The sequence below is a fragment of the Pleurodeles waltl genome, chromosome 2_1, assembly GCF_031143425.1.
Source record: "Pleurodeles waltl isolate 20211129_DDA chromosome 2_1, aPleWal1.hap1.20221129, whole genome shotgun sequence".
In the NCBI taxonomy this organism is placed as follows: domain Eukaryota; kingdom Metazoa; phylum Chordata; class Amphibia; order Caudata; family Salamandridae; genus Pleurodeles; species Pleurodeles waltl.
In genome coordinates this window covers 772,747,015-772,765,115 of record NC_090438.1, presented here as the reverse complement: position 1 = coordinate 772,765,115, position 18,101 = coordinate 772,747,015, and the positions used below count along the sequence as shown (strand labels likewise).

Genomic DNA, 18,101 nt, shown 5'->3' with positions numbered 1-18,101 from the left:
GAAGAAGGATCTTCACCCTATTCTAGACCTAAAGACAGTAAATCTCTTCCTTAAGAAGGAGAAGTTCAAGATGCTCACGTTGGCTCATGTCTTGTGTGCCCTAGACCTAGAAGACTGGTCGATAGCGCTGGACTTACAGGATGCGTATGTTCATATTCCCATCGTGCAGGCCCACAGGTGTTACCTGTGGTTCAAGCTAGGCTAGGAACACTTTCAGTTCACTGTGCTGCCATTTGGCTTTAACAGTGGCCCCCTTGGATGTTCACCAAGGTGATGGTTATAATAGCAGCTGATCTGCGCAGGTCAGAGGTTTCAGTTGTCCTCTACTTCGATGACTGGCTGTTGAAGGCGAGCTTGCCCCAGGCTGTCGTCTCCCACCTCCAGACTACAGTGAACCTTCTGCATTCGCTGGGGTTTTACTATAAATGTGCCAAAGTCACAGCAGACTCCATCGCAGACCCTTTCCTTTATAGTAGCTGTTCTGAACACAGTGCTGTTTTGGACTTTTCCTTCCGAGCAGCGGGTCCAGGATATTCAGGCTATGATACTGACATTTCTGCCTCTATTCTAGGTTGCAGTGAAACTGACTCTGAGTCTTCTGGGCCTCTTGGCCTCCTGCATCCTGCTGGTAAATCATACCAGATGGCATATCCGTGCTCTGCAGTGGGACCTTAGGGTCCAGTGGGCGCAGCATCCAGGAAATCTCTACGCTATGGTCCAGATCTAGAAAGGAACTGCAAAAGATTTGCAGTGGTGGATTATGAACTATGATTGGGTCAGAGTCAGACTCCTCTCTCTTTCTCTACCAGACCTTACGTTTGTGACAGTGCCACTTCTGGGATGGGGCGAACATCTGGGGGAGGAGGAGATCAGAGGACTCTGGTCTCCGGCAGATTCCAGACTCCATATCAGTCTGTTGGAGCTTCAAGTGATCAGACTAGCATTGAAGGCATTTCTTCCCTCTGTCAAGGGGAAGTTAATGCATGTGTTCACGGACAACTCCACTGCCATGTGGTACTGCAATAAGCAGGGCGGGTGGGGTTGTGGACCCTTTGTCAAGGGGCCCTAGGTCAGGTTCTCTGAAATCCAGGGCGTATGAATTTGGCCGTCTATGCCTAGCTGATGTCTCCATTCGGAGATGGTGCAAGGACTCTTTCAGCAGTGAGGTTAGATCTATTCACCTGTGAAGAGAATGTGCAGTGTCACCAGTATTGCATGTTGGAGTTTCCAAAGTGCCAATCACTTGGTGGCACTTTGTGTCATAAGTGGAGCTCAGGCCTCCTGTACGCCTTTCTACCCATACCACTCCTGTCCAGACCTCTCAAGAAGATCGACGACGACTGGGCCCAGGTAATCCTTGTGGCTCTGGATTAGGCACGGAGAGTCTGGTATCCCGAGCTTCTGAAGTTGAGCATCGATCCTCCAGTCAGGCTGCCCCTTCGGGGAAGGGTTGTCCACCCTAACTTGTCAACTCTACACCTTCATGCGTGGAGATTGAGCAGCGACAGATAATAACCTTCTACCTTCCTTCCGAAGTCTGTACTGTTATTTTAGCAGCCAGGCATTCCTCCACAAAAACGGTATACGTCTGCTGTTGGCAAAAATGTGTAAAATATTGCACAGAGAAGTCTTTACAACCTTCTTCTGCTTCTCTCTCTGATGTTCTTTTCATTCGATCTCTTGCCCAGCAGGACTGCTTTTGGCTATCTTAATGACTATCTGTCTTCTTTATCCACTTTTCTGTGGCTGCATGACCAATCCTCATTGCTTAAGTCCCCTATTGTAAATAGGTTTCCAAAAGGGCTTGTACATATGTTCCCACTTTCACCCTTTATCATGCCTCAGTGAGATCTTAATTTAGTTCACACACATCTCATATGCTCCCTTTGAGCCACTGCATAATTTTTCCCCTCGACTGCTTATCATCAAGACAGCCTTCTTAGTGGCAGTAACATCTGTCCGGAGGGAGAGTGAGCTGCAAGCCTTGCCCTTTAAGCCTCCACATCTCACAGGATTTCCTGACAAGGTGGTGCTTTGCACCCGTGCCTATTTCCTCCCAAAGGTGGTGACCCCATTTCATTTGGGACAGACTGTCACCTTGCCCACCTTCTTTGGTCCCCTGCATCCTTCTAAGGAAGAGGAGCGTCTTCACTGACTGGACCCAAAAAGAGCATTGTCATTATACCTTAGACAGCGCAAAAGAGGTTCGGTGGATGACCAACTCTTAGTGGGATATGTGGGAGCTAAGAAAGGTCTAGCAGTACAGACACAAACCATTTCACTCTGTCGTTCTCTGAATAAAGATCTGCTACGCCCTGGCTAAGAAGTGGCCTCCTGAGAGCTTACAGGCCCATTCTGCCAAGGGAAAAGCTGCAACCACAGGGTTAGCTCGTGGAGTCCCAGTCCTGGACATCTGTCAGGCAGCAACATGGGTAATCCTGCTCACGTTTGCCAAACACTACTGCCTGTACAGTCAGGACCATAGGGATGAGCATTTTGCCCATTCAGTCCGCAGGACAAACTTTTTAGTTTGAAAACATTTGTCCACAGCCGACCGTTAGGAGGATATGGCTTGGGTATCTATTCAAAGGTAAGGAATCTGCAGCTAGAAATCTCTGTCAGATGAACACGTTACTTACCTTTGGTAATGCACTATCTGGTAGAGGCTCTAGCTGCAGATTCCTAACACCCACCCATGCCTCCCAGCTCTGTGGACTCATTTGCTAGGGTCAGGGTGATCACTTTCAGGGCCCTAGTTTGGACACACGTATTTGCCATTTCTTGTCATGGCTCTGCGCTCCTGGCATGGAAAGTTGTGATCAAAGTAACTGAGGTCCGCACACCTGATTGGCACCTATACTCCAATGTCAGATTCGGTGCCAAAGACACCAACAATGCGAAGTGGAAACAAACGTAGCCACCCGATGGCATGCACAGGGGTATTGCTCTAGCAAACGTTTCCAGATCCAAAGAATCTGCAGCTAGATAGAGTCTCTAACAGATAATGCGTTACTGAATAAAAGTGACTTGTTCTTCAAGGACATCCCCTTGTGTTTTCGATAATCTCATGCACCTGCCCAGGTTGCTCCTACATGTTCACAAGTGGCTTATTTGGCATCAGAGGGATGCCTTGAGAATAGTTTTGTTATATTTTTGCACTGATTTACATTTTTAGTTGTGGTTCTTTTTTAAACATTTTCATAAGCATGTTATTTGATGACCATACGTACATTACTGAAATTCATGTTTTGTGGACCTCTGCCCTGGTTTGTGACAAAAACTCACCTAATAGTACATTGTAACAATTGGAGATTTATGTCTAATGGAAGTAATTATTATTAGTCATTGTATAACTCTTGCTACACCTGTTTAGGTGAGAAGCGCAGGACAAAAGGCTGCTCATACTGTGCCTTTCTTTAGTCAATAGTATGAATGCCATCTTGCTATTGAGGGAAGTTAAAGACATTAGTTCATATACCCAAAATAAAGCCTCTTACTTATATGTGTCAGTCATTATCAACATATGCTTTGACATCCCTGCATCCCCTGCAGTTCCCAAGCTTGGGTGAGGCTAAGACTAAATCCTCCCCCAGCGAACATCCCCTAAATCTGCCTGCTGTTGAAAGTTCAGCATTTTCTGCAGGTTTCACCTACTGTCTTTAACAGAAGAGAATCGGCTCTTTGTTCCAGTACCAGTTATTAGGCTAAGAAAGTCACTGAGAGGCATCCTCCACCACATCAAGCAGATAAAAAAATGAAGATTTCTTGAATTTATCAGTAAGTCCGGTTCTTCATCCCTTTTCAGAGCTTGAAATGTCCCTTATGTCCTTCCATATGTATGCCTGTAAGACCAATGTCCTCTGCTAAACATTTAAATGCTGCAATCAAGGGTTCTTTCTTGAAGTACTTACAGATAAAGATCTTTAGAGTCTTTTCAGTGCTTTAAAATTCTCCAAAATGGCATCTTAATGTAGAGAAAGTGTGGTGTGCTCTAGTTTTTAAACTAATTTTATCACTCAGCTTCTAAAGTTGAATTGTATTTGCAAGACAACAAAGAAGAGCATATTTAGTCTTAAACATTCACTTAAGTGTGTCATATTATCCAAAGTAAACAGTTTGAGGTCTGTGCAGGGAGGCTGTCACCCTTTTCCCACTTAAAACACTATGAACTTTTATATGTACTAATTATCTTAAATAGAGTATACAAATGTAAGAAGGTACATATGTTTCAGGTTTCTGTTGACCCCCCCCCCCATAGTTTTCCAGGAGGTAACCTTTTTACAGAACCTAGGAATAATAATTTCTGTTGTCTTGGCAATCATTGTAATAAATGGTTTGCAAGCTTTAAAATGAATCTGTAATAGCGCACATGATGTACCACCCTCACTCCTGTACTGCCACCTGAAGAAAGATGTGATATACTGGACAATTGTGTAACCAAGGGAAGGTTTTTCAGTTCTGAACATTACGTTCTGTTTCTTATAAGCTGTCATAGATGGCTCACTCTGGTGTGGAAAACTGCAAAGGAGAGACTTTCTTACAGTCAACCTTTCCATCAGTGTGCAGTTCCTCTTATCTTTCTGCCAGGATGAGCAAAACCGATGACCCATTCCAAGTTATAGCAATTATTTTCTTGGCCAACACTAGTCCCAGTGCCAGAAATCGTCACTGAACCTTTGCTTTGGTTAGAAGATGCAGGAATGCTAGTAAACCCAATTTAGTAGATGCTCAAAGAAGCTGGTTTAAAATACTAGCCACTGATGAGCACTTCCTTTCAAAATAAAAACACAAAACTGCACTTCCTCCACAGATGCCATAAATCCTTTGCGTTGAAGTCACATCTAGGATATCTAGCTTATCTATTGGGAACTCTACAGTGTACAGCTGACAGGCAGTGTAATCTTTCGCCATACAATTGTAATGCAATAATTTTTAAATGCAAGTAGTTTCATGTAAGAATATGCATTATTAAAACTCGCCATCTCAGATAGTCCTTCCCATGTTCCCAGCTTTAAGGATAGCAGATGTAGGTTTTATCTCAGTACGCAGCTGAAGCACGCCTACCACCAGGGTGAAAGCATCTGAGAGAATTAAGTATCTATTTTGCTATTGCTATTTTGCTTCTTGAAACTCAGAAGCAACTTAGAAGTTCCTGTAGGCCTCCTAAGTGACTTCTACTGAGCTTCAGATCTCAGGAAGTTAAGCTAGTGTAGCCAAACTGTTTCCAAAAAGATCTGTAGGGCTTGTATTTCCCATCAGTGTGCGCTTTACCCACCCTGACAGAACCTGCTGAACCTCTAGAGCTTGGAAAACCAACCCTATGTTCCCGTAGAAAAATGTTGAGATCTAACACAGGTAATGAAGGTGTGTAATATAGCCTCTCAATCCATGTAATGGTTAATTTCCTTTGGAGTGCCTGTATATTGCATATCGGAGCAGGAAGACAGCTTGCACTGACTATAGTTATCAGTCAGAAGGGCCCTACTACCAATGGCAGGTCTGACCTTCTAGTCCACCTCTTTCAATGTGCTTCCCTCAGACCACGTTAGCCAGTGAAAGTCTCCCTCCCTAGTAATAAGTCAAGGTATGGCACCTCCACTCTGCCTTTCTCCTATAATAATTTTAGTTTCTGTGCTGAGACCTTGAGAGTCCATCCGTTCCAGTAAAAGGATTTAAGGAGGGAAATCAACTGGTGTGAAGAAGGATGTCATAATGCTCAACAGCACGAGGTGAACATAAGAGCAATAGTATCATTTTTTTTACCGTGGTCCCAAAGTATCAGAAGTGATAACTAGAGATCCTGATAGGAAATGTAACCATCGCATCAGTATCTCGCTCAAGGAAAAGAGACTTTTGCTAGTGAACTACTAGTGCTGATACCAGGTTAAACTTCTCCTGCAACTCCACACAGGAAAACACATGATTTGTGTTTGATACACATAGCCACACACGCTGTGCCTTGTGTGATGCCAGGTTAGGAAGACAAGTGACTGTTGGCACGTTGGCTCCACCACCCCCTGCTTGTTTTGTTTCTAGACGTTCTCCACCCTCTTTCATATGGTGCTACTACAGGGAGGAACATGTTTCTTTTTGTGGAAGCACAATCAAAGCATTAACTTGTTTTTAAATGGCACTTAGTACCACATATCTAAGTGCTTTAAGTAATAGGTGTTAATGTTACCCTAATTACTACTAAACCATTTACCATTCTCGGAAGGTTAAAAAGTGGGTTTGGTGTCTCTGAAAGTGTAATTTGTGACATGCACAAAACACAAATGTCAACTGCTAGTGCTTTACTTATTCAGTCAAGCATCTGTGCGTTTCTATCCAAGGTATATGTTTAAATTTCTGTACAATATCTTTACCCAAACCCTGAAGCTACCAACAATATGTTTTGGGGGTTTGGGAGGGGGCTTTAAAATTGGGGTGTGGTTAAGAGAGAATGGTAGTTGGTGTGCGGATGAAATGGAAACGGACCTGATATCACAATGCTTTCTTTTGCAGCAATGATGTGGATATGGAAACCGATCATTACTCCAATGGTGTGGCTGAGCCTGCATCCCATGGATTCTTGAACGGGAGCTCCAAGCACGACCATGAAATGGAAGAATGTGACACAGAAATGGGTCTGCACTGTGTTTACTATTTTATATTTTTTTCCTCTCGTAATTCCTCTCAAAGCAACCCCCTTGCATCTTTCTTATATCAATTTGCATCAAAATGTGGTGATTACCTACTGAAAAAGGTGATTATGTTGGATTACATTAATTAAAAAATTGTGTTTACATTTGTTAGTTTGGTTGAAGAATTGTAAGTAGCATAATATTGAATGACCGGCCGACTTTGAGGGTAGAGAGACATAGCTGATACTTCTGGCTGCAGATTTCTTATCTTAGAATTCCCTGGCATCAGCTTTGAATCTGGAATTTTTCTGCTGAGCCATCGGGTGGCATAGTTGGAGCCATCTGTGAGATCACAGTCTTCTATATAGGCACCACCCCGGCGTGCGTATGTCAGATCTTTTCCTTCCGCGCTGGTTAAGCGCAAATCCGAAAGAGCTACCCTTTTTTTTTTTTTTTTTTTTTTTTTTTTTTAGCTTTGTCAAAGGTTTTAGATTGTCTGAACGATGTCTTTGAGGAAGACGGGATTCAAACCATGTGGTGCATGTCATCGCACCATGTCGGTTACGGATCCACAAAAGGTGTCTTTGGTGCCTGGAAAAGGACCACGATTCGAAATCGTGTTCTGACTGTCGGGCCATGGCTCCGAAGGCCTTGAGAGAGAGAGATCTCTCAAGCTTTTAGCGCCCGGGCAGCCATCTTTGGTTAGCGTGACTCCGAGGAGGTCACGGTCGCGCTCTAGGATTAGGTCGCGGCACCGCTTGAGGAGCCCTAAGTCATCTTCCTCGCATTCGAGATCTTCGGGGAATTACGGTAAGAGGCAAAAGAAGAAGAAGAAGAAGAAGAGGTCCAAGCGGACTTTGACTTTGTCATGCCCGTCGGCCAACAAGGTGTCCAGGGAACGTCGACGTTCCGATCGCGGAGCCATCGCTAGGGCCGACTCCGCGTCTTCCCCCTCTTCTGGGGACCAAAGCGACCCCTCCTTAAATTAAAGAATTTTACAAGCCTATGTGCCTTGTTTTTGAGCAGGCTGCACCCTTAGGTGGGTCTTCGGGTCCCATGGGGTCAGCAGGGGCTCTATCGGATTCCACATTGGTGGTTTTGGCATCGTTGGGGACCCCGGGATCCGATATATTCCACTGGTGGTGGTAGCCCCATCCTCATTCCGGATGATATCCGATGTCGTACGATACCGATTGCAACTTCTACGGCGCCGATTAGGCCCAGATCAGTGCCTGAGGCTTAGTCAGAACAGCCAGGCACAGGAGAGGAGTGGGAGGGGTCTGAGGACCCTTTCGAGTATGGATTGGAGCATGAACGGGACTGGTACAAGGATCTAGGGGAAGCCAGTGGACTGGTTACTTCTCCAGATGCTGACATGCTCTCTCCTCCCGCTGTGGTTACAGAGGAGGGTGCATCTTATGCCATAGTGGTGCGTAGGGCAGCTGAGATCTTGGACCTAGATTTGCCTACGGTGCCAGGCAGGACTAATAACCTGACGGAGGTGCTTCAGCCAAGAGTTGCTACATCAGAGCCAATGTTACCCTTCAATGAGGCCCTCACAGATGTCCTTCTGGGAACATGGTCCAAACCCAGCATAGGGGCTCCTGTAAATAGGACAATTGGCTGCCGCCATAGGCCTGCTCCAAATTACCCTAGTTTCCTCACCCATCACACCACCCCGGTAAGCTTGGTGGTCCGAACCTCCACTTCCCGTGGTGCCTCTCCTTCCGCCCCTCCGGATAGGGAATCCAAGAGGCTGGACCCACTTAGAAAGAAGTTGTTTTCTTCCTCCAGCCTGGCTTTGAGGTCAGTAAACACCTCTTGCCTATTGGGCCGGTTTTCCCATACTTTATGGGATACGGTGTCACAGGTACTTCCCAAGGGCATACAAGACACTCTCACCCAGGCTGTCAAGGATGGGAGAGATGCAGCCAAGTTTACTATCAGGTGTGGCTTGGACACGACCGACTCACTGGGCAGGGCGATTTCTTCTACAGTGACCCTCCGTAGCCACGCCTGGCTCCGGTCTACTGGCTTTTCAGGGGATGTCCAGTCGAGTTTGATGGATATTCCCTCTGATGGCTCTCGCCTTTTTGGTGAGAAGGACGACTCTGAGCTTGAGAGGTTCAAGGATTCTTGAGCTACGGCCAGATCCTTGGGCCTTTCAGAGCTGGCTCGTGAGCAGTCTGTCTTTCGTCCCTTTCGAGGCTTCAGAAGGGGTGCGGTACCACGCTAGCCCCAAGTTAGCCACCATCCACCGGCTTCCCAGCATCCCGTGCGAGGAAGAGGTTGTGGTACCGTCAGACCCAGAGGGTCTAGCCAGAGGTAACACAGCCCCCTCCCCCCCTTCCGCAGTGCCCAGGCCCTCCTAGGATGGTTCTGCAAGACCATGTCCGTCCAGTTGGAGGGAGGATTCAATTTCAACTCCCTCACTGGTACTATCACATCGGACAAATGGGTCTTGCAGATCATTCAGAAGGGCTATTCCCTCCCCTTCCAATCTTTCCTTCCCTCTATCCCTCCGATAAAAGAATGGCTGATGCGGGATCATTTGTGTTAGACCTGACAGCCTTAGGGTGGTTACCCCTAACTTTTTGCCTGCCTCCTTCCACTTTTTAGATACTATTTTTGCTGGTTTTAAGACTCTGCACACTTTACCACTGCTAACCAGTGCTAAAGTGCATATGCTCTCTCCCTTTAAACATGGTAACATTGGATCATACCCAATTTGACTATTTAATGTACTTATATGTCCCTAGTAGAGTGCTCTATATGTGCCCAGGGCCTGTAGATTAAATGCTACTAGTGGGCCTGCAGCACTGATTGTGCCACCCACTTAAGTATCCCCTTAACCTTGTCTCAGGCCTGCCGTTGCAAGGCCTGTGTGTGCAGTTTCACTGCCAATTCGACTTGGCATTTAAAAGTACTTTCCACGCCTACAAACTCCCAGTTTTCTACATATAAGGCACCCCTAAGGTATGCCCTAGGTAACCCATAGGGCAGGGTGCTGTGTAGGCAAAAGGCAGGACATGTACCTATGTAGTTTACATATCCTGGTAGTGTAAAACTCATAAATTCGTTTTTACACTGCTGTGAGGCCTGCTCCCTTCATAGGCTAACATTGGGGCTTCCCTCATAGATTGTTTGAGTGGTAGCTGCTGATCTGAAAGGAGTAGGAAGATCATATTTAGTATGGCCAGAATGGTGATATAAAATCCTGTTGACTGGTGAAGTTGGATTTAATATTACTATTTTAGAAATGCCACTTTTAGAAAGTGAGCATTTCTCTGCACTTAAATCTTTCTGTGCCTTACAGTCAACGTCTGGCTCAGTTTAGTTGACAGCTCCTTGTGCATTCACTCAGACACACCCCAAACACAGGATACTCAACCTCACTTGCATACATCTGCATTTTGAATGGGTCTTCCTGGGCTGGGAGGGTGGAGGGCCTGCCCTTACACACAGGACTGCCAGACCCCCTACTGGGACCCTGGCAGACAGGATTAAACTGAAAGGGGACCTGGTGCACTTATAAGCCACTCTTTGAAGTCTCCCCCACTTCAAAGGCACATTTGGGTATATACAAAGGGCCTCTGCTCCTACCAAGTGTCACTTCTTGGAGAAGAAACTGGAACCAGAACCTGCATCCTGCCAAGAACTGCCTGGCTGCCCAAAGGACTCACCTGTCTGCTTTCTGTGAAGGACTGCTGCCTTGCTGGTGCCCTGCTTCCTTGCTGCTCGGTGGCTGTGGTGAAGAAGTGCTCTCTAGGGGCTTGGATAGAGCTTGCCCCCTGTTCCCTGAAGTCTCAGGACCAAAAAGACTTCATCTCTACAAGAAGGACTCCTTGTGCGGCAAAATTGGACGCACAGCCTGCATTGCGGTGAAAATTTCACTGCATGCCGAACCATAACAACACAGCCCGACTTCGCAACGAGAAGATGGACGCAGCGCCAGCGTAGCGACCGGAAATTAGACGCCTGGCCCACCGAATTGACGCACAGCTGAGTCAGAACGACGCAGCCCGACTTTCAGAGAGGAATTGACGCATCGCCTGCTGTGCGGTAGAAAATTCAACGCGACGCCCACCGGATCGATGCAGCTCCTGTGGCTTCGTCCTGCCAGCGCAGGAAATCCATGCATCGTCCCCAGGGAGTCTGAAAAGCCCACAACCCGAAGAGGATCCACGACCAAGCACTGGAAATTGACGCACAGCCATCCCTGCGTGAAAACTAAACGACGCATAGCCGTGTGTGGCCTGAGATATCGATGCTCACCCCTTTGTTCTCACGCATCTCCTCCTCTGTGGTTCTTTGTGGAGATTGTTCACGCGAACCAGGCACTGTCCTTGAAAGAGACTTTGTTTACTTTTAAAAGACTTAAGACACTTTATATCACTTTTCAGTGATATCTCAATATTTACTTATTGCATCTTTGATCATTTTGACCTGCATTTATCCAGATAAATATAATTTATTTTTCTAAGCACTGTGGTGTGTTTTTGTGGTTCTATATGGTGTTATTGTATGATTTATTGCACAAATACTTTACACATTGCCTTCTAAGTTAAGCCTGACTGCTCAGTGCCAAGCTACCAGAGGGTGGGCACAGGCTAATTTGGATTGTGTGTGACTTACCCTGACTAGAGTGAGTGTCCTTGCTTGAACAGGGGGTAACCTGACTGCCAACCAAAGACCCCATTTGTAACAATTTGGTTTTGCTCCGCAAGGAAGTTACGGCTCTCTTGGCCAAGGAAGCCATAGAAAGGGTCCCGATGTCAGAAGTAGGCAATGGATGTTATTCCCGCTACTTTCTGATTCCCAAAAAGAACAAGGGCCTTCGCTCTATCATGGATTTAAGGGATGTCCATTTCTTCCTCAAAAGGAGAAATTTAAAATGCTCACTCTTGCTCAGGTCTTGTCTGCCCTAGACCAAGAAGATTGGATGGTAGCGTTGGACTTGCAGAATGCCTATTTTCACATCCCCATCCTGTCCGGTCCCAGCCGTTACTTGCGGTTCAAGGTGTGCCACGAGCACTTACAGTTTACCTTGCTCCCTTTCGGTCTCACCAGTGCCCCTCGGGTGTTCACGGAAGTGATGGCGGTGGTGGCAGCTCATCTGCGCAGGTTAGGGATTCCAGTCTTCCCCTACCTGGTCAATTGGCTGTTGAAGGCTCCAATGCCCCACGCTCTCCTCACCCACCTCCAGACGACGGCAAACCTCTTGTACTCGCTGGGGTTCACCATAAACGTACCAGTCACACCTGACTCCCTTTCAGAAGTTCACTTTCATCAGAGCTGTTCTGGACACAGTGCAGCATTGGGCCTATTCTCCTGAGCAGCGAGTCCAGAATATTCAAGTTATGATACCAATGTTTCGTCGTCTATCCTGGATTTCGGTGAGACAGACTCTGAGGCTGTTGGGACTCATGGCTTCCTGCATCCTATTGGTCAAGCATGCCAGATGGCATGTGAGGGTTCTGCAGTGAGACCTGAAGTTCCAATGGGCACAGCATCAGGGAAATCTTATCAACATGGTTCAGATCTCAGATGCAAAAACAGAAGATGGACGGAATGCAGAACAAATCAAACATTCACCCCCAGTCACAGATCTGGGTTTAATCCATCAGTTTTTGTGCTTGCCATTCCAGCTCAGACCCAGCCATTTGCAAATCAGTCTTGACCCTGTACCCCATGGGAACAGTCAATCCTGAACTGCCAGGCCAGGTCCTCCCTGGACCAGAAACAAGCATTCTGGGACCGGTTTCAGGGTATCGCCCTTCATCAGCCAGGCTAGCTTGAATCTGGTGGCATAGCAAGCACGGGACCACCGTCTGGGCATACCCTTCCCACTTGGGGCAACAAATGCAAAAACAACAGAAGATGGACGGAATGCAGAACACATCAAATATTCACCCCCAGTCACAGTTCTGGGTTTAATCCATCAGTTTTTTTTGCTTGCCATGCCATTCCAGCTCAGACCCAGCCATATGCAAATCAGTCTTGACCCTGTTCCCCATGGGAACAGTCCAGCCCGAACTGCCAGGCCAGGTCCTCCCTGGACCAGAAACAAGCATCCTGGGACTGGTTTCAGGGTATCACCCTTCATCAGCCAGGCATAGCTGATGTTTTGCTTTGATCTCGGAGGGACCTGCAAAGGATCTGTAGTGGTGGTTAGTGAACTGCGATTGGGTCAAGGGCAGACTCCTCTCCCTTCCCCAACCAAATCTCACAGTAGTGACAGAGGCATCACTTCTGGGATGGGGCGGCCATCTGGGAGAGGTGGAGATCAGTGACCTCTGGTCTCCGGCGGAATCCAGGCTCCATCGCTACTTGTTGGCGCTTCGGGCGATCCGGCTAGCATTAAAGGCATTTCTTCCTGTTGTGAGAGGGAAGGTAGTGCAGGTGTTCACGGACAACACTACTGTAATGTGGTACTGCAACAAGCAGGGCGGTGTGGGCTCGTGGACCCTTTGTCAAGAGACTCTGCATCTTTGGACATGGCTGTAACATCAGGGCATAACCCTGGTGGTTTAACACCTGGCAGGTTCTCTGAATGCCAGAGCAGATGAACTCAGCCGGCGAAGCTAAGCGGATCACGAATGCTGTCTCCATTCGGAGGTGGCGCAAAGACTCTTTCAGCAGTGGGGAGAGCCTTGGTTAGATGGGTTCGCCTCTGAAGAGAACGCGCAATGTCAGCAATATTGCACGTTAGAGTTTCCAAGGCGGCTATTGTTAGGTGACGCTTTTAGTCTCCACCCAAACCTGTCAACTCTGCGGCTTTATGCATGGAGATTGAGCGGCGACAGTTGATGGTTTATGACCTCCCTCCCGAGAGTCTGTGATGTCATTCTGGCATCCAGGCGTCCCTCTACTAAGTCGATTTACGCCTGCCGTTGGAAATGTTTTGTATCATATTGTACAGAGAGGTCTATTGATCCTCTTTCTTCTCCTCTTTCTAATATCCTTCTATTCATTCTGTCACTAGCCCAACAGGGTTCCTCCTTAGGGACTCTTAAGGGCTATCTTTCTGCCTTATCGGCTTTGCTTTGCTTGCCTGACCAACAGTCTTTGTTTAACTCTCCTATTGTACATAGATTCTTAAAAGGGCACATACATATGTTTCCACATACGCCTTTTGTTATGCCCCAGTGGGACCTTAATCTAGTGCTTTTTTTTCTAATGTGTGCTCCTTTTGAGCCCTTCCATAATTGTCCTCTCCGGCTGCTCACTATCAAAACAGCCTTCTTTGTGATCACATCTGCCAAAAGAGTGAGTGAGATGCAGGCTTTATCATCGAAACCGCCATATCTCACAATACATCCTGATAAGGTTGTCCTTGGAACTCGGGCCTCTTTCCTCCCCAAGGTGGTGACCAATTCCATCTCAGTCATATTATCACCATGCCCAGCTTCTTTGCTCCACCGCATCCCTCTAAAGAAGAGGAGCGTCTCCATCGGCTGGACCTAAAAAGAGCATTATCGTTCTACCTTGACCACACCAAAGAGTACCAGGTGGACAACCAACTCTTTGTGGGGTATGTTGGTGCAAAGAAGGGGCGGGCAGTCTAGAAATTAACGATTTTGCGCTGGGTCATTCTCTGCATTAAAATGTGCCTCGCTTTGGCTAAGAAGCAGCCTCCTGAGGGCTTGAGAGCTCACTCGACCAGAGGGAAAGCTGCTACCACGGCGTTAGCTCAAGGCGTGCCAGTACTGGACATCTGCCAGGCAGCAACGTGGGCTTCCTTGCACACATTTGCAAGAAACTACTGCCTGGATAGCCAGGTTAGAAGAGAGGGTTGTTTTGCTCGCTCGGTCCTGCAGGACTTCCTTGTGTGAAGTATCTCTTCGCAGCCCACCACCAGGAGTTACAGCTTGGGTATCTATTCTAAGGTAAAGAAATTGCAGCTAGAAGTCTTTATCAGATGAACAAGTTACTTACCTTCAGTAACGAATTATCTGGTAGGGACTCTATCTAGCTGCAGATTTCTTACACGTATCCAAGCCTCCTCGCTCTGTGGATATATATTATTCAGATTTTTACCCTTTCTCCAGGGCATGACTTTTTGTTCAGACAAACAGACAGAAAGAAAAAAAGCTACAAGTTGGTTCTTTAATGACTATGCGCTTCTGGTGTGGGAAATTGTGGAAAAGAACTGATGTACGCGCGCCGGGGGTTGCCTATATTGAAGACCGTGACATCACAGATGGCTCCAATGACACTGACGACGCCACCCGGAGCCGGACGACGCATGCGGGTCCGAATGACGCCACCCGACGTTGCGCGCATGGTACTGCTCAGCAAAAAAAATCCGCAGTCGAAGCTGACGCCAGGGAATTCTAAGGCAAGGAATCTTCAGCAAGATAGTCTCTACCAGATAATTTGTTACTGAAGGTAAGTAACGCTTTCGCTTGGTGCAAGGGATGGTTTTATTCTAATGTTGAAGATTCAGAACTATGTACATGCAACTAACCAAATGTCTCACAGAAACACCTCCCATGGGCTTGAGAGTTGTGGGTCTTTTCCAGGGGAGAAAGAGTGGATTAATGGATGGATTAATGGATTCTCAAAAGGATCTCTAGGTCAGGTAGGTCAGCGATTCTTAACCTTTCAATTTCTGTGGACCCCCACTTAATCATTACTGGAATTCATATGGCCAACAGTTCTAGGATTTCATCCATTGCCATTGATTTGAAAGAAGACATTGGCAGCCTGTGTTCCCTGAGCTGAATTATTTTATTAGTTTTCAGCTCATTATAAAATTCACATTAATTGTTGTGCAAAAACAATTTCCATCTGAGATGGGAGCAGACAATCACATTTTCACAACCTGTTTAATCATCACTCCGCTCTAGCACCTAGAGCTTACAATTACAGATGAAAAATGTCTCTTACATTTTTTACTTGCCATTTTTTTTTGTGCCAAATCGGCTTTATTTCTCCAACATTATTTAGTCAAACAAATTTGTGCATCCCTTGTGTTTTCATATCAGATAGCTCCCACACCTTTACACTCAATCCAAATTACATTTTGTGGTGTACTTTCCTTCGAGTACCAACTGTACAAAGGGAAATTTAGTAGCTTAATTAAATGTGTTTATACCGGCTCCTTTCTCCAGGTCCCCTCAGTTCTCATGCAGTCCAAGTGCTGACTAGAATTTTAACCAAAATTGCACAAATTGCATTAACTTTTTAATCTCAATTTACCAGTAATTTTACTATCATTTTATTTCGTCATGTATGTTTTCATAGATAATATATGTAAAAATGCTGTTTATTTTTAGTGATATTACTCCTCTTTAAGGATACTTACACCACTCCAAGCATAGCCACTGGCCGTCCCTCAAATTTCTTTTCAACATGGCTTGTATTCAGTGTTATGTCCCTATTGAACGTGATCATGTTCTCATATTATTCTGTTGCATGATAGCAAATTTAAATTGCAGATCAATACTTATTTGCTCCCGAAGCATGTCGCTGTGTATATTCTGCACTTTTTCAATGCAGTATTTATCCACCAAATGTGTGGAAAACATTTTCTTAAATTCAATATTTCATTACTATTTAGACAAAAATTCACATCCAATATGTAAATAATAAATTGCATTTAAAATATCCAATGTGTCCAGAAATTCAGACATGTATTAAATTTAAATATACATACCATCATAGCAAAATGTAATCATTAAAAGCAATGGTCAAACATATTGTAATAGACTGTAACTCATATCTGTAGGTAAAGATAATTAAAAATGCATTTAATATCCAATTTATTGCAAAAGCTCAATTCCATTTGACTTTTCCCAAATTATTGTTTATACATGTTGCCACATTTTACCATGTAATTCAGATGTTGAAAATATCATCCTTTCCCATCCCTAGCCGAGGGCCTCAAGAAAATGTACCAGAATTTGTATAGATGCTTTTTTGTTGCACGTTCATATTGAGAATACTCTAGTAACATGGGTTTTAATGATTTTTCCTGGTTCCTTTGTCAAAAGTGTAAATACAGGCCATGTGGTATATTATCTGGGTTTGCAGCCCTGCATTGCCTCTGCAAATTCCAAGAATTGTATGCCTTCTCAATGAGCATTGAGTAAAAACTCCTCAATACATTTTGCTACTAGCAGGAAGCTAGGTTTGTAAGTAGCCAGGAATAGTTTGAAATATTTCCCAGCACACTAAGGCAGCCACTCTTAAAATTACCACACAATAACCAGTAAGTATCTGTCCACTGTTTTTCACAGGATCAAATCTCCAAATGGGTCCTATATGTAAAACATCCTTTCTGCTCTCAATTAAGTTTACATTTAAACCCGATCCTTGGAGTGATCAATCTTGGTCCTTCTCCAATAGCCCAAAAAGCATTTTTCCTTGACAGGGTTTCATTTATGATCCTTTTACATTTTCTATGTCTTTGAGAATTCATCTTTTTAAATGTTGTGTAATTGTTTTATTCCACATAGCATTGATTAACCCTGTGTGTATGCAACGTGCTTATAGATGGAATTAGCTGTATGGGACACCAGTTGGCAGTGATAAATTTCACATCCGGTCTCTTACATAAAAATATACTATTCGTTAATTTAACTGATATAAAAAGGAGTTTTGTAAATAGATTGTGCCTCCTACCCGGAGAGCATGATTGAAAGTGAAGCTAGTATTCTGATCCTTCTAATTAAGCATGTGTGCAGAAGCCTAGCCTCTCCAAGGTAATATGAGTGCCAGAACCTGTTCTGTGATCTGGAGTGGTTTACCAAGCGTGCCCTCATGAACGACATTGAGCTTCCCTCCATAATTAGGTGTACCCCATAAAGCGGTGGTGGCAGCATAGAGTGTTTTAGTGAATAATTGGTCTGAACAGACCTTTTTTTCTTTGTCAAAGGAGATAATAGTCTGTTTTGATCCCCTTCTGATTTTATGACCCACCACCACCACCCGGTGGGAGGCAGGATCCAGCAGTTCCTCCTAGGGTGATGATCCAGCACGTCTGATAGATGGGATCTTTTAAATCAACCAGCATGGCTATGCCCTTTCTTTCTACTCTACCAACCCTACCTCCCTCATCTGAGTTAATCTTAGGACGACACCTGTCCATCCTGTAACAAGAAGTGCAGGTTTTACTTTCCAAAAGAGCTAGCAAGAAGGTTCCTGACTTGGAATTAGGGGAAGGTTGCTACTTTCGCTGTTTTACTTGGACCATCTTAGACCTTCAACCTCTGGAGGACATATTCAAAATTCTCATGCTGTCTTAGATCGTGTCTGCCCTCGACCTCAGCAACTGGGTGCTGTTCTTGGACCTGCAGGACATGCATTTTCTTATACCCATCCTGCAGTCTCACAGATGTTACCTGTGGTTCAAGGCAGGCCTAGATAATTTTTAGTTTGCCCTGCTTCCCTTCAGCATCACTAGTGCCCCTTGATTGTTCACGAAAGGGTTGGCAGTGGTAGCCTCTATCTTTAAACATCATGGATACCAGC

At 45.4% G+C, this 18,101-nt stretch overlaps 1 protein-coding gene across 2 annotated transcripts in view; it reads left to right on the top strand.

Annotated features, from left to right (window-relative positions):
• RANBP9 (RAN binding protein 9) overlaps positions 1-18,101 on the top strand; it is a 365,177-nt gene that overhangs the window by 322,054 nt on the left and 25,022 nt on the right. For both annotated transcript variants that reach the window (XM_069218155.1, XM_069218146.1), the window contains one exon: positions 6,505-6,626. In XM_069218155.1, coding sequence (XP_069074256.1) covers positions 6,505-6,626 — 122 coding nt within the window. The remainder of the gene's footprint in view (positions 1-6,504; positions 6,627-18,101) is intronic.